The 21182-nt window shown below is 25.6% G+C and overlaps 2 protein-coding genes across 3 annotated transcripts; one reads left to right on the top strand and one right to left on the bottom strand.

Annotated features, from left to right (window-relative positions):
- Positions 1-504: 504 nt before the first annotated feature.
- Positions 505-13945, bottom strand: LOC123275446 (protein GDAP2 homolog). 2 transcript variants are annotated; one of them, XM_044743586.1, is made up of 11 exons: positions 13601-13945; positions 9692-9880; positions 9465-9607; positions 8712-8844; positions 8275-8624; positions 8022-8190; positions 4945-5098; positions 3736-3875; positions 3228-3282; positions 2742-2885; positions 505-1292 (listed from the first exon to the last, which is right to left on the bottom strand). In XM_044743586.1, exons 2-11 carry the CDS (start codon positions 9874-9876, stop codon positions 1239-1241), a joined length of 1527 nt encoding a protein of 508 aa, XP_044599521.1. In that variant the 5' UTR covers positions 9877-9880; positions 13601-13945; the 3' UTR covers positions 505-1238. The 2 variants fall into 2 exon arrangements, with proteins under 2 accessions (XP_044599521.1, XP_044599520.1); XM_044743585.1 differs by lacking the exon at positions 13601-13945 and adding an exon at positions 10307-10666.
- A 642-nt stretch (positions 13946-14587) lies between these two features.
- Positions 14588-17076, top strand: LOC123265905 (pre-mRNA 3'-end-processing factor FIP1). Its single transcript, XM_044729877.1, has 4 exons — positions 14588-14845; positions 15184-16086; positions 16179-16525; positions 16857-17076. Exons 1-4 carry the CDS (start codon positions 14669-14671, stop codon positions 16975-16977), a joined length of 1548 nt encoding a protein of 515 aa, XP_044585812.1. The 5' UTR covers positions 14588-14668; the 3' UTR covers positions 16978-17076.
- The last annotated feature ends 4106 nt before the right edge of the window (positions 17077-21182 follow it).

Raw genomic sequence — 21182 nt, 5'->3', positions numbered from 1 at the left:
TTTTTTAAAGACTGATTACTCTCAAACACTCATTCATAATAGACAAAAATAATAATAATTGTAACAGCGCAGTCACGTAAACAATCAAGCCAGTTACACACCTTTTGCTTATCATTATCATAAACTATGCGTGCAAGATTTTACATACGCTATCATTAGCAAATATCAATTAGTAAAATAGTAATAATTTACAATAAACTGTATTTGATTCTATAACAACAACCATTTCAGGATTTACCAACTTATCAACTGTCTAACGATCTAATAATGTATACCATCAATCTTATAATTTTCAATTTATTTATAATTTATTTCATTTTCAAGTCAATAAATATTTTAATATTCAATATAAAAATACTACTATTACTCAAATAAAATGTTTTCGACATTTCGGAATTAAATATTAAAATATTTATTTTTTTATGCATTTATATTTTAGGAGTAGTCTATATTTCAATTATTTTCTATTTTTGTTACGCACTCTCTGGAAGTTTAAAAAAAAAATTGTGAATCTCAAAAATTTGATCATTCTTTTCTTCCATTTCACGCGTTTAGATAATAATTACCTCGATGTCCAACATAAATACAGAGATATTCTTAAGATATTGTTAGAGCGTAAAAAAGATCAAAAAATCAATCAAACAAGGACCATCCTAATATATACATAAACTTTCTCGACAATCTTGAAAAAGTTTATCGCATCAAAGATTCAGAGACAGATTATTATGCACGTTCACTAATTTCGAATCTAATTTTCATTGCGGACTTATATTTTAATGAATTTTTTTGGAATTCTTTCTAATTATAATAATTCAAAAGAAATACAAGGTTTCGCACGATGCTATATAAATACTGATTTCTGATGTTACTTTGGCAGTTATTTCGTTTTTTTTTCCTACAGTTGTCTAATATTTTCATCTTACAGATGAAAAATTTCATACTTTTTTTTCTTAAAAGTAACTGCTTTCGGTCTTCGATAATCTATTATATTCAACATGGTAAATAATTTTTTTGTTCTTTTATTTTAAGTTATATTTTTTTTTTTAAATCTACTGTTTTGAGCTCATACTCTTTTTTTTACGATCGTTATTTTTTCATCAATTGGGCATAGGATTCCCAGTACAAATATCTGGGGGTAAGGCTAGCGTGTGCAAAGGCGATAAACAATTGCCAAAATAATTTTTTTTGTCTTTTTACTTTATGTAATAGAGTAAAAAATGCACACATAGATCTTGTAATTACGTTAATGAATCTGGTGATTGAATGGGCTGATAATATCTTATTCCATTGATCTGTAAACATATAAAGTGTGTTTTACTTAGTTGATTATAAAAAATGCTTTTAAAATAAAATTTTAAATTAAAGATAAAATAATGAGATCCCATTATTATATTATAATGAAAAAAAAAAAAAATAGTTTTTTAAAAACTAAGTAATCAATATTTATTTATTTCATATTCTAACAAAGAAATGCAATTAATTTTAAAGTTGTGTAATAATATGTAATAATACTCGAGACGTTATTATTGGAACGGAAATATAAAAAATGATATGATAATAACATAAAAAATAATTGCTTACAAGTTACTCCGCACTACTATCTTACTATTCGAATAATTAAAATAACAAGGAAAATTTTGTCTCTGGTGTTTTTATATAATGAAATTTTTTTTAATTCATAATTCAGTATTATTAGAAAGGTGTTGACCTGAATTTGTTCTTTTTTATGGTAAGATATTTTTTCAGCAATAGACAATTGATCATTTAAATAACTAAAAGAATAAAAAAAATTTTATGGGGCATATTTTTTATTGAAAAAAAAAAGGATTTTAGTTGTTAAATTTTGCATTATAAGAAAGACTTAGACACTAATTTTTTGCCTTCTCACGATATTATATATATTTTTTGGTGATAGTAAATTTTTTATATTAAGTTTTTGGAGCAGTTTTAAATAGTTTGTTGGTTCTATAAATTTATTCCATCATATTTGTCCACTAAATTATTGATAAGTGATCCTACCATAGCAATATTATTTTCATAATTTTTTTCAGAAGTACACAAACCCTGTATATTGTGACAGCAGGTTGCTAGTTCTTATTACTTGTATTATTGTAAATTATTTTAGTGTAAACTGATTATTTAACCAATAAAATATTTTTTATAGTTGAATACTCTTTCATACTTTATTTAATACGGCTAAACTTAATTTATCATTGCAATTTCCTCATAGATCACTTTAATATTGATGAGTTTAATTAAATAAAAATGCTATAGTTTCTAAGAAAATTGACAATTACGTAAAAGTTACAGTACATAATTTGTAAACATTTAGTTGATTTTTATGATCAATTACTTTTCAAATTAATTTCACAATTGTTTTTGTTAATATTAAAAACTAATTAATCTATTTCAATATTAATTATTTTAATGACCATGACTACCGATGTAAAAATAATTTATAAAATATATAAGTAATAGTATGTACTTATTTATGAAATGCACACATATTGGTTCAGATTAATTTTTCACATAATTATTAGATGATTAAAATCAATTTATTCAAATATATTCGTGATCTCGGAAGTTGGAATAATTTCTGTTTGTTTTTTATTTATGGTGTGTATAATATTTCCTATTTGTGTATGTTGTACTAACACTCTAGTTTTTAATAATTTTTTTCGAATGAGTAATTTATCTCTTCATTATTTTATAATATGAAACATATAAAAATAAATATTTACCGTCATATCGTATTCCGTAATGTAAGCTGGTATTTCCAATTGATCTGGAGGCATTACCTCGTATAGATATTCAACACCAGGTAAGTTATGAACTTTTTGTTTTATTGCTGGTGCCATAAATGTAGTAAACCACCAAGTCATCATCTAATAAAATACATTAAATTATACAAATTAAATAATAATGATCATTTCAAAGTTGTTATTAAAAATTAATTATAAATATTGTGATTAATTACTCTAGCGTAAATATGTTAACTGAATTCATTTTCTCAACGAATTTATTATAAAAAAATATCGTGTTAAAAGAGTGATGGAAATCACTTAGAACACAAAACATTACATCCGTGTAAGGTCGAGTAGATAATGCAATAACAAGTTTATCAATCGTGAGAAATCTCAACGCTTGGTATGTTTATTTCCGTTATTTTTATTTAAACCAAAGATAGCTTTGATTTTTTTTTTCTAATACATAAATAATGTACAAACCTTGGTCCAAAAAGTTGGATGAATGATGTAGAAATGCTTAAGGTTTTTTTTGTATCTGAAATATGAAAAAAGAAAAAAAATTAGTAATATAATAATTGGTTTAATATTTAATTAAATACAATTTTAATTCCCGTTATATTAAAATTTTAATTGAGTTTCAATCGTCTGATTTAGTTTCTTTGCAAAATTTGAAAAAAGAATTTTATTACTAACGATTATGAAGTGAATGAACATTTTTATTTTATGTTAATAATTAATGCTAAATTAGCAGATATTATTAATACCATAGTGGCTGAAATTTTCTATATAGCTTCATATATCAATGAGTTAACAGTAAGTATAGATGATGTATTTTTTTTACAAATATACTCTGAATTTGAAATATAAAATACTTGAAATTGAACACTTATTATTATAACTCAATTCAAAGTGAATAATGAGCTAGTTGTAAATTTTAATGATATATAATCTTACAGTGATTAAAAGATTTAATTCAAATTGAACTTACTTGTAAGGAAGTACGTCGTATACTTCACGTAACCATCGAAAACTGGGGTAATTGTTATTGGTGGTAAGTGTATGAAAGTAGGCTATGACGTAGTCACCTTTGACAATGGGATCTAGTAGTTGAATCAGATATAGTAAGGCCTAAAAAAAAAATCAACTTTATTGATGAGCAAAAATTATAATATAGTATTGAAAGAAATATGTATATAAAAATTTCCAAAATTTAATTTTTTTTAACTTAAAAATATATTAAAATCGAAAAAATATATTAATAAATTTCCGTTTTGCATTTTTTAAGAAACCTTCTAATTACTATGTACACTCATATTTCAATTCTCGTATATTTAGTGTCTGCAAACAAAATGATTGTAAAAATAAATAAATAAATTATAATTTCGAAGTAATATTCATCTAGTCAAAGAATAATTGAAATATTTTTTCTCATTTATCTTGACATGATTTTTTTATGTAGATTGTGCAGAAATGAATCTCTATTTTTTCCCTTTTTAAAGAAGCTTTTGTTTAATTCAAGCTTTCTTCTTTTGTTTTTCAGAGAATTGAATATGATTTCTCAATCAAAGAACCATTGTCAACAATTCTTTATTGAAATGCATATATATATAAACAATCATGTCATTTTAATCTTACTCTACTCACTCTTTTGAGCAAACACAGCCGATAAAAAAAATTTCATTTAATTATTACAAAAGTCTATTTAATTGTTTATGCGTCATAAAATAAAAAGGAAAAAGATAAAGAAAAATGTATCTATTCACTTTATATGCCATAAATTAACGAAGATGAGTTTGCAGATAAAAAGCGCTTTCATTCTATCAAGCCGTGCTATTTTATCACGGATATTTACGTTGCATTATATAAAATATTTAACGGCTCTTTTTAAAAATCAAATTTGTTGACTAACTAAACAAAGTCAATAAATTATTACTTCAAAGACTAGACATACTGATTATTTTTTTCTATTTTTATATCATCCGAAAATCAAAATATCGATTGACTATTTGTGACGTCACATCGGTTATTTGACGTCACATTGATAATAACTAAGTATAATAGTAGCTTTTTGATGTTGATATTAACGCGTGGTCACATATACGCTAATACACTAGATGTTAGTTCATAAATTATGATATTTTTATATCAATTATTTCAGTATAAATAATAATCAATAAATTATAGCAATATTTTTTACCTTATCTAGATTTATTTTAGTTGCTGGAAACCATTTACCAACAAAAACGACAACTGGCCTTCCTTGTCGATCAACACCACTTTGATAAAGACAACCAATTCCTGAAACTTCAGTCAAATCTTCCATTTTGGCTCGTCTTAGTAATCTTTCATACCTGAAATTATCAAAATATTTTAAATAACAATAACAATAACAATAATAAAAACGTACTTTTTTAAGAATAAATTATTTAAATAATTATGATATTTATTGATAAAGTTACGTAAGATAATAACTTATAATATATCTCTATTAATTACTGCTTATTAATTACTGTTTATTGAATAATTTATATCTAACTGATTGTATAAAATTAAAAATTGTCCAAAGTTATTGTTATAAACAATGATTTGTAAATATAAGTATTGTCTATGTATGAAATTTTATTAGTAAATTTAAAATATTAAAATTGATATTTTTGCACGAAATTAAAAAACACTGAAAAAATAAATTCAATTCAAATAAGAAAAAAAATGAATCCTTTTTCATGGTGATAATCATAATGATAAATAATCAATATCGATCGATAGAAATTAAAATATTTCATCATTTTCTTATGCAAATTTAGTTGCAATGAGTAATAACAAATACATATGAGTAATTGTTGTTATTAAATGAATAAATCCAATTAAATAAAAAATATAGAATATACGTATTAGAGAAAATCAGTGACTCAGTTTATTATTGAACGAACTAAATGTTAAAGGGTAGGGGATTAGATAGAGGCCGATACTCGGATTTTTCGGGTCAAGTACACGGCTCGAGACGTAAACGTAATATCTGTTCTTCCTTTTTTCTTTAGCTCCATTCTACAGACAGCTATCAATTAGCATTTGTTATCATATAACATACAAGGTTAATAAACTTTCGATAATAGTACATGAATTACTGTATCATCTATTAAAATTAACTATAAATAAATGAATAAATAAATAAAATACCCACCGATCTTCATCGTCATCCTCATCTAATCTTACATCTGTCATGTCAATCATCACCATTATTTTGATATAACTTTACTCGTTTAAATTTATTATAAAGTAAGTTATTTTTATAAATTTATTTTAAAATAACTGAGTATCCAATCTAATAATCAATAAAATTTATAAAAGTTCTGACACAATATCACTCAGTAAAAGATATATCACAAAAAATACTATTAATTCAAATATTTTGCGTATACATTTAAATACAAATGTTAATTTTTACAAGATTATTTAATATAAAATTACTAAAATACGAATTTTATAAAATAGAGCCGATAAAATGAATAAAAAAAGAATGATTGCGATAGAAGGTGACGAGTTGGAGAGTTGCGATTAATAGATCAAGACGTAGTACAAATACTGATTCAAAATACGAGCACCGAATCAAGTGTAAATAATTACCGCGTACAACATGATTAGTATGCAGAAAAAAAAATTACGAGTTGTTGTCTCAACAGTTTAACTTATATTGAATCAACGAGCTATAATAATGTCGTCGTCGTTTCGGCAAGTAAAGAAAAAGTACTTTATATTGCAAGTCTTTAAAGCGCTTGCGTTCATCAGACCAATCGACTAGGCACTCTCCCGTCGACGTTATTTACGTCATCCAACAAATTTTTTTTATAATATTGTCATTTACAGTGATTCAAATTTCATTTTTATTTAAAAATTTATAAATAAACATTATTCATATTTTAATTCATCAATACTCTTCTTATGTTGCTAATTCTGTACAAAAAGTATAGAAGATTTTTCAAAAACTTATCTTTACAATTTTTGTTTATTAATTTCAATGTAAAAAAATAAAAATAAAATAAAACAGAAATTATTCAACATTAATAATATGATTACTAAATTAAGATAATTATTCATAAAATTTAAAACTAAATTTGATATCTGACGTCACTATATCCGGCAAGCGTGAAGTATTAAATAGGCAATGCTCTACTTGCTTCAATTAAATTTAACACTATAAATAATTTCAAAAGTACTAAAAGTCTACAAACACATATATGCTTTTAAACTTGTTTTACACAGTAACATTCATTCTAAGGCATTGTTTTGTTTAATGTTTAAAATACAATACGTGCAAGTACCACTGTTGTTGAAAGTTTTATAATTTGCTCAGATGGTATTCAAATTATGTTACCAGGTCATGAATTATCATTTTTTTTAAATATATATAATTAAATAACAGTATTTATCTCATTATTACAAGTACTCTTAACTAAGTAAACAAACTGTCGAACAGACTTTAATCACAGCAGAAAATTAAAACAACAAAAATTACTGAAAATTATTAAGTTGTTTGTAAAATTTAATATACTTAAAAAATTAAATTTCCGTAATTATCGGTACCGGGTAACTCAATTTTTGAATGATAATTGAATTTTACACAACACTTATCAATCTTATTGAGTTATTGTTTAGATTTAAAAAAAAAATAATAAAAAAAAAAACTGTATTATCGATACTATTTTTAAAGTAAATAATATATATTAGCTATTTTTGTAAATAATCTTATAGATTCCTTCTTTATTGACAGAAATTTTATGACGTATTATGTTGATACTCAAAATTTAATTACTTGTTAAACATTTCATAATTCTTTAATCTTAGGGCCAGTTTTTCAACCCCAAGTTTAAGTAGTTTATCATTGTGAATATATCTATATATGTATATTATATATAGATATATTCACAATGATAAAATACTTAAACCCGGGGTTGAAAAACTGGCCCTTAAAAAGTTTGTAATTCAATATTTATACTCAAAATAACACATATTAATTGAACTTTTTATTTCTTAAAATTAATTATTTAGTCATAGTACTTACAAAAATATGCACGAAAAATTGAAAATATTTTAAAAGCATAATTCCAAATTCTGTTCGATGAATATTTTATTTTTTTACTTGAAAATATTTTTGTAAATTTCTAGTGGTTAATAATTTATTATAACAAAATTTTTTAAATAAATAACTTCTAGATAAGGTATTATAAGATTTACCAAAATAAGCAAACAGCTGAATAGACAAATATTCTTTCGTACCTTTCTTTTTGCTGCATCTGCTTGATCATGATATCAGCAATAGGATCAGTAAGTGGTCGTTCCCCAAGCAGCCTTTGTCTATCTAAGTCTCCTTGCATCTGAGTAAATGCATGCTCACCAAGATTCAATGAGGTATCGAGCTGACTTGACAATTCAATCGTTTCATCGCCTTAAATCAATAAAAATACATTTAATAATATTCAATTTTTAACTTTAATATAAAAATACAAATGTATTATAATAATAATATTACTGTGGAGTGTATGCTGAGGATTGTCTATGATACGAATTTGTCGATCAGGCAAAAGTGGTTCACCATCAGGACCTCCGATATCACTTGGTAATTGCCAACATGCGTTTTCTTGTTCTTCGTAATTTCGTGGAAAGTAAAGTGGCAGAAGAATTTGATAAATACCCAGATCACAGGGCTCAAGAACGAGAACAATGCAGACAAATGAATCATTATACTGCTCTAGAAAACGGCGTATCGTACGAAGTGCAACATGCGCTCCAGCATCTGGTGGATAATTACGATGAACTGAATTAATTACAGGTAATGCAACAGTACGCAATCCCATTTCTCTGGCTTTTTGTAGAACATTCCTGATGAAAAAAATTTATTAAGTTATATTTTTATTTTTTTAAAATTAATATCCAAGCTTTATTTAGTAAAAAATATTTGTGACATACCTATAACAACAATGTAAAGTATTTTGAGCTGCTGTTTGATATTTGACATTGTAAATTGGCCCGACTGTATGAATAATAAAACGAGCAGGTAAATTATGGGCTTGAGTTACTCGTACTTCACCTGTTTTACATTCTGTAAAGATTAAAAATTTTGTTTTACTGCAAAAAAAAATTTTAATTTTGAATAAATTAACCGTACAAATTATTAAATAATTGTATAGTAAAATTCAAAAAATCTAAAATTACTTCAGTTTTAGTTGATTCTATTTTTTTTTTGATAATTTTGATTGCCTTATGAATTCACTTCTATACGAAAATTTTTGCAAAAAACGAATTTTTCATTAAGTAATTAAAAAAATTATTAGGCTAATTGATTAAAAAACTAGCAATTAGTTATTATAAATATTTTTTTTTTCCATTATTTTTAAAACTAGTCTCAAAATATCTATTTATTACACTATGAAAGTCAAAGATTAATTTCCAAGGTAATTTAATTATGTTAAAAGCTATTGGAAAAATAAAAATAGAATAAATGAAGTTATAAGTCTCTTCAATTTTACTAATTGATAAAACTGACAATGCTATTTATAAAATTGAAAGTATTAGATTAATATTCTCAATTGAAACACTTTTTGCACGACCGATATTTACAGAATAATTAGTCAAAAAAAAAAAAAAAAAACGTGTCAAAGAGATGAAACATTTTTTTCCCAATTTTCAATTAACCTAAAATAAATATTAGTGCAATAATACCTTTGATGTCATTGTCAATTTCGATATTAAGCGCTGGACCAGCTCGGGAAAATATTTTTTGGCACGTAGGACTATTGTCATTCATAGTTTCATTGGTAGGATTCACCACCGCATCAACTTGTAGCACCGATATGTCTCCAGTCCTATTGAAAATGAATGTATAAATTATAAGAAACATATAATTACATGTATTGATAATAAAAAAGTATAACAAAATAAATACATACCATAATGCAATCTTACGATTAATTGAATTTTGAGACGGAAAAGGACAATCCGTAAAATGATTAGCTTCTCCTAATGAATTTGAGTAGTCTGTATAACGATGTTGAACTGGTACTTGGGCCCATCGTGTTAATGTACGTATCTCTACGGTTTCGGGGGCGATACCCAGGGGTTCCATCAGCCTCATCAAGCTTAAATTGTAATAATACAAATAAATTTAATTATTACATACGGCTATCATTATTCATCAATGACAGTTGTCACATAAAAAAAATGTAATAAATGCAGCCCAACAACTAATTTTTACTGTTATAGCAATCAAAATAAAAACGTCATAACAATAAAAAGTACCAATCAGACATATAACTAATCAATTAAAATCATACATAGATGTTATATATATTTGTATATTTTATCGAATAAAAAATTTTCGCGCACGTCTAACCTTACACCAACTGTCACGCGCCATTTTTACATCAGCTGTTCTTTAATTAAACGATCGTACGCGCGAAAATTAACAATAAAAACTCTCAAAAAAATGTAAAACATTCTAAAACCATACAGATGACACTTAGAACTGAGACTACAATGCAAGTAAAGTAAAGTAAACATCGTACCAAGTAATTTGACAATGTACACCAAAGAGAAAAAATGAGTTATATTGAACAATGAATATAATCGACTTCCGGACACACCAACACTCGTCACAAAAGCATTAGCTATCGAATTTTCTTTGTTTACTCCAATAATTATTTTCTCACTTGCGCGCTTTGGCACAGATTTATAAAATATATCCTTCTTTTTTGTTTTCTTCTCTCTCTTTATCTTTGTATATATATACATATATCTTGGTCTAACTAGTACAATATTAACGTTCTTTCTTTTTCTAATAACCAACCAGTTACCAGTCTACTTCTAGGTCGACGTGCCGTCGACGTATTACACAAATGCGCTAACGCTGTTTCATCCTCGCTGTTCTACTGGCTTACTCCCACTCTATCATTGAACTTCCCCTTCCTAATTTGTTTCTTTTACCTACCTTTGGTACCACTAATCCATCACGATTAACTGCGCGCGCAAATTTTTATGGCGCCAATCAAGTGCACTGAACTTTAAATATTTTTCAGCTCTCAAAATAGTAATTATTTATATATTTTTTTGACCTTCGATAACTTGTTTTTTACTCAATTTATCTTTTACACCTGTAATATTTTTTTTTTCTCAATGAAAATTTTATAGATACATTTTTTTTACTCACTAATGAATTAAAAAGCTTATTATACTCAACAATACTAAATAAATATTTTATCTATTCATACTTGCAGAAATATAGTTTGAAAATACGTAATAATAGTGAAACCTTTGTTTTTTAATGCCTCTAGATTGAGTAATGTATTAAAAAGGTTTCACAATATAAATCTTGTGATGAGGGTCAAGAACTTTTTTTTTTCATCGTGTCAATTTAATTAATATAATATTATATATCCCCAACAAATAATAATAATATGAAATAAGATAAAAAAATTTTCTGCAGTAAGTTGTGTCAAAATATGAAAAAAAAAAAAATAATAATAATAAGTCAGGGTCACAGTAGTAATCTGGATTGTCCTGAAAATGTTAAAAATAAATCGTTGAGACATCGGTGCTAAAATAGTCGCAAAAGTATTGTTAGATATAACATATATACATATATATAAATGTTAAAGTACAATAACGCTCACTGGTTTTATAGTCCTTTATCGATAGCCGATCGAACATCAATAAATATTGAAGTTTGAATGTATATAGATATTCTTGACTATCATGGTATTTTACTGAGGCTAATACACTGATAGAAGGATTTCTTAGTATTTAAAAAGATTTTTTTGTATTTAAGAAATCATTTCTTAAACATAATTTCTTAATATTTAAAAAATATTTCTTAAATACAAAGAAATATTTCTTAAATACTAAGTAATATTTTTTAAATGTTAAGAAATACTCTTTAAGAAATGATTTCTTAAATACAAAGAAATCTTCTTAAATGCTAAGAAATCCTTCTATCAGTGTATATAATGTAAAATTTACTAACTAACGTAGATATATATTGTACATTAGATTGTAAAGAAACAGTAACACTACTTAGTATATTAATCTATACGTATCAGTGTATGGATGGGAAGATAATATATTAGCTTCTACGAAATACGCGTCGAATAACAATTTGTATGCAGTATGAGTAAATAGATATGATAATACACTATAGTTATACGTAGATTGGAATTGCTTAATAATATTGCAAATACAAACAATACACAAATGGTAGGTAGTAGAGGAAGTAGGCTAGTCAAATTAAAAACACGGACTATAAAAAAATAGGAATTAATTTTTCACCTGTCTATAGGCATTTTGTGGTACTGATAGTACAATCATTTGGGCGTAGATCTTTATCTTTAACATTGTTGCTTTTGACAAGCTAAATGAAGATAAAACGTTAAACATTGATGTACGTATAGTAGACATATTTACATGTGTATACATAACATATGACGTATATGCTTTTTTAATACGTTTAAACCGTTGTGGGATTAGTTAAAGAAGTTTTATTATATTTTTATGCATACCATTGAAGACAGCTCTTAATGAATATTTATTACAATAAAAATATATTTAGAAAATTTTTTTATTTTTACTCGTAAAATTATATTTTAATCCACGATACACGGCTTTTAAAATAGTTTAAGATTTTAATTAAATATTTCAAACATTTCAACTTTTTAAATTACTTGAAATTGATAAATATTTTTGAAATGACAATAAAATTTTTTAACGTGAAGAAATAAAATAAATTAGGTAAAATGAGATCAATTGTGTTGAGATTGAAACTGGGAAGAGAGCAGCAGTTAGAACATGTAGTATGTGGTTCCTAGAGCTCACGAAGCCGTCTACATTTAATCGATACTATTATCAATTATTACCATTGGTTTATACGTTCCAAGTGTCTAACACTGCACTACATCAGCAACAAGGTTGTAACTAAAGTACTCTAAGGGTGCATTTCAATAATACACTGAATAAGGAGTACAAATATCTTTCCGCACATATAATATCATTTTGAAATTTTTATATATTTATTACTAAGTCCATGTTTATTTTTTGTATTTAAAATGTTTTTGTTTTTTTTAATGAACCAATAATAGCAATTACTCATAACTTATGGCATGATGAAATATATTTATTTAATTATAAAAAATTCTACAAGCGACACGTAATTCGCGCACATATATTGAGTACTTTCATTGGAAAAACATAATTAAAACGTTGAATATTTAATAAAATATTTAACGAAATGTAATAGTTACTTGAACTTATTAAACTTTTTAAAAATATTATACGTGCACATGCACGTAAATATATACCTATACGTTTTAGTATAAAGGCTAAAAGTTTACTCAGTGCCACTGACATCGAAGGTATAATGTTTGTCCATAGTTAACTGTACGGTACAATTGCACAGTATGTGATATTTAATCAATCAATGTTTTATAACTTTTGTGTAATAAATAAATATAAACAATTTTTTCGCAGATACACCTATGCGTTGGAGTTTATTTTATTTTCAATATTATATCACGGATGTATAATAAAATGTACAATAAAATTTATTGAATTGTGACCTCTAAAATTTTATAAATTTCGAATGAATTTAAAAATTTATTCATTTTATTATTGATTGGATATCTTCAGGTCAATGAATTTCTATATAAAAAATAGATAGACATTTATCAATCGAAAGTTTTTTTTAAGTATCAATATCAATCCAGCCTAGATAATAAAAAAATAGCTTTTTAAAGTTATTACTTACTTGTATAATAAAATTTATTGATAAATAGAGATTTGTTTTATAAATTAACAAATTTATCAGCACATAACTTTATCAATCTTGTGATATATGATTTATGTATATGATATCTCAGATCTATCACACATTATCTTATCCAGGATTTTCCTGTTAAATTATTTTATTAATACTGTCCGATTATAGGTAGGAATTATTTCGCCATGTAGAGATCACAAGAATCCGGTTTTACGGCGCAACGGTGTGTCATATACATCTGACTAATATACCCCGTGTCTAGTTTCATAAGCCTTTTTCATGGATGAATATACCTTTTAGAAGTATTTTGTTACAAAATTATGTCGCTATTGGTTTTTTTGAATCCTTTATTTGGTATGTAAACTCGCTTTGCTTCAAGTTATAATCTATTGGCAGTATAAGTTGAATCAAAAAATGATAGTCACTGAAATAGAAAGTTTTGATTTTTATTTAAATATTTATGATTACAGATTGTAACGATATCTATTGAGTGATTGGAGAAATAAATATAAAGAGTTTCATCAGTGATTGATAAAATTTTAAAATCGTATTATAATTACTTACTGAAAAATATTTTGATACCAAGATTGAAGATATCTGATAAGGTTGTTTTTTTTTTTTTAATTAAAAGAATCTATCAGAAAGTGAAAAATTTAAGAAAATCTATGAAAAGAATTAGAAAGAAAATTTTGATGTATTTTTTAAAATAGCTGTTTTAAACTCAAAACATGATGATTATGACTGACGACTAAAGATCGCAAAATGTTTTAAAACTAATAATATATTTATTAGGATAAAATGATTAAAAATATAACTGTAAATATTTAAAAAATGTTTTAAATTATCATTCTTGTATTTTAAAAAATAATCTTTATTTTTGTTACTTCGATTTACTGTCAATTTAATTTGTATCTGTTGTCTGGCGCCTTGCTATATATTCATGCCTTATGTTTTTCTCTTTTTTCTTTGGTAGTAAATAACTAATGCCATCTAGCATTGAATTCACTGAACTGAGTATTTAACTGACGATTCAGAGTTGTGGAAAGCATAACTATAGTATGAATAATGTTTTGCATGGGCTTAATAAAAAAGAAAGATTAATTCAAAGAGTAAAAGAGTAAAAATGGCGGATGATAACGAGGACCAGTGGCTTTACGGAGATTCAAATGATGGAAAAGATAATTTTTCCAAGGAAGAATCGCTTGAAAATAATAAGGAATCAACATCAAATTTAAATCAAGATGAGTTGAAAAATATTGAAGAGGGTAACGCGGAAAATAACCCCGAAGAGTCTACTGAGGTAAGTAAACATAACCTGTTTAAGTATCTACCGGTGGAAATGAAATTAATAATGATATTTTAACCCTTCAGGACATGGGTTATGAGATTTTTTCTCACGCAACAACATTTAACATAATGGATGTCGCTGCAGTGCAAGTGAGACACTAAAAAACACCCATGTCCTGAAGGGTTAATAAACAGATATCTGACAATTTTTGGATTTTTTATAACCAATATGGAACTTTTTTTTTTTTTAATTTTTTTCATTATAATTTAATTGTTGTAAAAATCTAAAAAATTATTAGATGTTTGTTAAATTTAGTATCATAATTAACAATACATTTATTTATAAATTAGCAATTAGAAGCATCAGCACCGGAAGAACATACGTCACAGGAGCCTATTGAAGATGAGGAACATGATGTTGATGAAAATGGTACAAAAGAACCGAGCCAAGAAGACGCTGATGCTCCAAGTGATTCCGATTCAGATGATGACGTTCATGTCGTCATCGGTGATATTAAATCGACGCCAGCATATAATAATATAAATATTAAACGTAGTGGGCTTTTAACGAACGCCTCCGGAATACCAGATAAATTAAACAAACAACCTGGTAAATTTAGCATCGATGAATTTGAAACGATTGGTGTTATAAATGGGATCCAGGCGCATGAGTTTAATCTTGATCAACTGGAGGATAAGCCATGGCGACAGCCTGGAGCTGATATCACGGATTACTTTAATTATGGTTTTAATGAAGAAACTTGGCGCGCTTATTGCGAACGTCAAAAAAGAATGAGAAGTGAATCGGGAGTCGGACTTGTTTTGAACGCTGGCTCGGGAGGACCAAATCTAATAAATACAAGAGTGTCGCAAGTTGCTATCACCAACGATAACAGCAAGTACTCTGGTATAGCAGGACCTAAGAGAGCTGGACCACCGCCTGGAAGAAAAATGGCCGGAACTATTGATGTGATTGGTAGTTCTGGACTGGCGTCACGCAGAAATCTCGATAAATCACCACCTAAGGAAAATGTTATTCAAGTTATGACTGCTGACCGACGAGAATATTCCAGAAAGCCAGGATTTCCTGACATGAGTGTACCGCCACCGGGTCCTGGGATGGTACCACCTCCTTTCGATTTACCTCCACCTCCTGCTCCTTATCAGGAACCTCCACCTTTTTATATGCCAGAACCTGATCCTTACTTCCAGAGCTATGAGCCAACACAAGACAGTCAATGGGGAAATGATCCCGTAAGTATTTTATTTGATTAATATTTATTCTAATAGTTATTTCAATAATAATAAGAATAATAACAATAATTGTTTCTATTTTTATTTAATAGACTTGGCAACCAACAAATTTATCCATTCCATTGACAGCATCTGATGAAAGCAAAGATATAGGTCCTAAGTCAATTCCAACAATGGTACCACCTCTGGTGATTCCTCCATTGATCGCTTCTGGTCCACCAGGGCGCGATCCTACCGCGAGAGGTGATAATTCGCGCGGTGAAAGGGAAGTTGATTCAATGGGCAGAGAAAGAGATCGAGAACGTGAACGCGACCGTGACCGTGAACGTTCAGACCGTGACAAAGATTCATCAGTTAGAGAACGTGAGCGAGATTCAGTGACGCGGGATGAAGATAAAGAACGTGATCGTTCGAGGTCACAATATCGTCATAAAGAGAGGTAATATTTGATTTCATTCATTAAATATAACACTGCACGGAAAGAACAAGATGACACTGGATATCATCCCAGACTATACTGAGTGAAAAAAAATTTCAGATAGTAGCTAGTATAATCCAGATTACAATGAGTACAATCTAGATAACAATGATTATAATCCAGATATCACGCAATATAATTTGGATTATACTAGCTACTATCTGAAATTTTTTTTTACTACAGATATCACTGAGTATAATCTGAGATGATATCCAGTGTCATTTTGTTCTTTCCGTGTAGTGTTATATTTAATGAATGAAATAAATAATCGTTTTATTTTTAATTACTTTAGACACAGACATCGATCACGATCACGCTCCAGACGGCATAAATCTAGATCTCGTAGTCCAAGTCGTCGTAAGAAGAAGTCACGACGTACTGATCGTGAGCGGTCCAAAGAAGAAAGTGAATAAATTCTACATTTAAATACTTACTTAATAATTCATTTCAACTTCTCTGATTTATGGTGCGCTTTTAAAATAGCGCCTACTTTGTAAAAAACAATTAATAAAAAGTTTGACAATGATAATATTGTCATGCTAAATAACAATTATTTTCTATTTGTTATAAGTATTATAAAAATTAGATAATAATGTAATATTTAATTTGAATAAATTAATTTTTTTCTTAACGAAAATAACAAAAGGCATGCAATTTATATTTATAAAAAAACGTTTATTTTTAAATAGGCTATCTGGAAGCAAACAGGAAGAAAATAAGTAATGAAAAAAGCACGGTATGTAATGCCATTCAATGTATGGTTTTATATTATAATGTTGTTACAGAAATCTTTTTTTTTTCTTTCATTTTTAATAATAATTAAAAGTAATAATAGTTATGCTGTCAATAAAAATACTCGAGAGTGGATCGATCGACGGTCGTTATAATTTTTAATATTTTTCTTTCTCGTTTACTTTTTCAAATTTTATCTATTAATTTAGTAAGCATCGATCGTTTCACGCATACGAATATTTTTCCATTAACAATTTTCATCAAAATCTTTTTTCATCAATCATTATACATAATGAAAAAAATGTTACATTTGTACAGCCATCAAATTTATGATACAATTAGATTACCGTTTTTTTTTAACTTATTACCATTTTTTTACTTTATTTATTTAAATGTGTGTTTATTTGTGTTATAATAAATTGTGTAGTCTATAAATGAGTGAAAAATGCAATTGATATTAATACAAGTACATTTAATAATATTAATAATAATAATAATTTACATTTAATGATCATCAAGTCATTAAGTACTCAATCAACAGAATTTTTTTTTTTTTTCAAACATTCATCGAATTGTAATAGTGAATTATAGTTGTTATTGAATGTAACTTGTATTAAATTAAGTAGCGCAATGAAAATAAATAATATCTAATGTGAAGAAATGTTGATGTTAATCGCGTATAAGAAACGAAGAAAAATAAAAAAAAAATTGTCAGCAATTAAAAGCAATATCATTTAATTCTTATAACAATTACTTAAGGGCTTGAATATCTATAAGACGTAATTATGTCGTTAAGAATAAAGATAGAAATAGTATAAAGAACTGTTATTTATTTTTAATTCTGTTTTACGGTTTTTTTTTTTTTTTTTTTTTTTTTAGATTGAAACATCTATTATATTAATTCATTAATAATTATTTATATTATTCACTCAATATTTATTCAATAAACTTTTAAAATTTAAATATAGAGTAACTACGAATCAATTCTAAGTAAATGTAGTTAATAATTATTGTATTCATGACAAATCACCAATTAAATTTTTTATAAAATGTGATTTTGAAAATTTAGTTTCATAAATTCAAAATTTTATCAACTCAGTTAGCCAATTTTATCTGTAACGACAATAACGTCCGGAAAATATAAAATTGTTAAATCGATTTTTTTTTTCAATTTTAAATAATTTGTAACATTGCTTTAAAAATCAATTTTTATAAAAACAAAAAAAAATAATTATTTTTTAAAAATCAACTGAATATTTCAAAGAAAAAACAAAAATATTTTTTTCACATTTAAAATGTTTGTGTTGATGATGTGTGGAAAAATGTATGGTATGAATTTTTATAAAGGTAAATATATAGAATGAGAACGATAAAGAGCGAGAGAAAGATATAATTATTATTATTATTATTATTCAATCTAGTGCGTTTTTAAAAACTGCCCATGAATGCTGTTTTTTTTTGTTTTTTCATTTAAATGTTACAATATTTATCTATTCTTACTGCTCTGCGCCTGTTATAAAAAACTTTGTCGAAAATGGGTTATTTTACTATTTTTGCTGGCTATTTCTTTGTATCTCTTGTTATTATAATTTTTTTTTTCTACACTCTATACAAAATGTACTACACTCTATACATGTTTTTTTTTTATATTTATTTATTCATATGCTTCTCCATCCCACTTATTAATATAATATACTATTTTGGAATACAGACTTTTGTTAATTTATAATAATCAATCTCGTTTATTAAATTTCAATTGGATTTAATTTCGTCACATCATTCAGTTGCTTTCAAATTCTTTTTGTATATAAAACAAAGAGATATTTTCAACAATATTTTCTTTTAATTTTTGAAATCGAATTTTTATGAGTTATAATTGTAAAAACAATAAAAGAAACACTTTATATTATTTCAGGTAAAAAAATATCGTTGAAATATTTTTTTGTAAATTCACGCTTTTATCTTAACATTCTTCGATTTATTTATTGATGAAAAATTATTGCGAATGATTGCAATTATATACAGGTATTTTTTTGTTTTTTTTTTTTAATTATAAACAAAAAAAATTAGTTTACAATTTTTTTAAGCGATTTTTGTTCAACTGCATGTAAAATGAATAGCACGCTACTGTACATCAGTCTTAACATCAGGGCGCACTATTCCTGTATGGATACTGTGTGATGAACAATTACAATAGAAATGAAATCAAGTCGTAATAATAATAATAATGATGATATATATGTAAATGTTTATGCTTTACAATCGTTTTACAGATTAAAAAACTACATTATTATTGTTAATATTAGTATAATTATAATCATTATTTGAATTATGAAAATGGTGATTTAGAATGCTAAATTATTTTGAAAAGTTCACTATGTTAAATATATAATAATGTTTTAATAAATGTCTTGCGTATATAACAATATGTACTACAAGTGGGAGGTCGCAGATCTTTTTCATATATATATAATACAATCAGCGTGTAATAATATAAGTAGTAGTAATAAAATCATATACAATTGTTACAATATTTAAATATTACTTATTACATGTATTATTATATCGACCAGTTATTTTTTTTTATAATCCTTTAGATATACATATACAGTTATTATATATATATATATATATATATATATATATATATATATATATATATATATATATATATATATATATATATATATATATATATTTATATATATGTGTATATATTTATATATATACACTTAATATTTATAAAGTTACGCAAACAAATCTATTACTTATTAAATAATTAGTGTTTATATCGTACGTAAAAATCCTCGAAGCGTCTTTCAATAATCTGTTGTTAATTATGATCAAAAATATTTAACAATTAAACAAAATACAAAAAATGAAACGTCAATTTTTCAAGCAAAATTATTTTTTAATTAAATTGGCACACAATTGGTTAAATAAAGCATAATAATTCAATACGAGCTGCAAATTTTTTTTTTTTTTTTTTTTAAGATTATTTACAGCAATGTAAAATTGTAATTTGCTGAAAGCTTGATATTTAGTTTTGTTATAAAATATATATTTATGCAACAATTATATAAACGGTAAATAGCTTTTCGCTGAATTAAATAAAAAAAGATACAATGACAAATTTAAAATGAGAAACGAAAAAATTTAGTAGTTTTAATAGTTGTTTAATTTTTCGAATAATTTAAATGAAAAAATATTATGATCATTGAAATAGATCGAAAGATCGTGTACATTGAATAACTGACATGTGCTAGCATGAACAGAAATATAAATGTAATTTTAACAATTGATTATATAGTTACTTGAAAATTTGAATGCTATATAAAAATGTACAATATTTATAAATAATATCAATATTAATTGTAGTACATTTAAATTGTTAAATATTTAATGTACTTTTGACTTTAAAAAAAAACTAGAATGTATTAATGAATATTTAATTTACGATATATAGATTTAAAGATATTGTTAAGTGAATAAAGAGACGGCTGATTAAAAAATTTAATCAAAAGCACGAGGATAATACGTCGACGTTAAACTTCCTACATAATAATATTTATAAAGTACTATATACGGGTTTTTTTTGCTTATGTTTTGAATATATATGCATATATATATAATACGCTTAAGTCTATCAATATTAGCGATTATTAATAACATAGAATTGTAATAATAAAAATTAAGAAAAAAAGAAAAGAAACTAATTTTATTTCTATGTCAATGAATTACTTAAAAAATGATACGACATGAACAATTTTGCGACTTTATTTTCATTAAATTTTTTTTTTCATGTTGTTTTTTAAAATAGCAATTATGATTGGTTTGAAAACTCCGACGACATGTGATACACTGTTATTTTTTTTTAATTTTTTCA

This window comes from Cotesia glomerata, linkage group LG1, assembly GCF_020080835.1.
Source record: "Cotesia glomerata isolate CgM1 linkage group LG1, MPM_Cglom_v2.3, whole genome shotgun sequence".
NCBI lineage: Eukaryota > Metazoa > Arthropoda > Insecta > Hymenoptera > Braconidae > Cotesia > Cotesia glomerata.
Note: the sequence above shows the minus strand (reverse complement) of the source record. Positions and strands in the feature narration are given on the sequence as shown.

Excerpts from the sequence above, each read along its gene's own strand:
- LOC123265905 (XM_044729877.1), top strand. The coding sequence starts at position 14,669 with ATGGCGGATGATAACGAGGACCAGTGGCTTTACGGAGATTCAAATGAT. Across the intron at positions 14,846-15,183 it reads ACCCCGAAGAGTCTACTGAG|CAATTAGAAGCATCAGCACC; the intron begins GTAAGTAAACAT and ends TTTATAAATTAG. Across the intron at positions 16,526-16,856 it reads CAATATCGTCATAAAGAGAG|ACACAGACATCGATCACGAT; the intron begins GTAATATTTGAT and ends TAATTACTTTAG.
- LOC123275446 (XM_044743586.1), bottom strand. The coding sequence starts at position 9,876 with ATGAGGCTGATGGAACCCCTGGGTATCGCCCCCGAAACCGTAGAGATA. Across the intron at positions 8,625-8,711 it reads ACTTTACATTGTTGTTATAG|GAATGTTCTACAAAAAGCCA; the intron begins GTATGTCACAAA and ends TTTTTTCATCAG. Across the intron at positions 5,099-8,021 it reads CAGATGCAGCAAAAAGAAAG|GTATGAAAGATTACTAAGAC; the intron begins GTACGAAAGAAT and ends TGATAATTTCAG.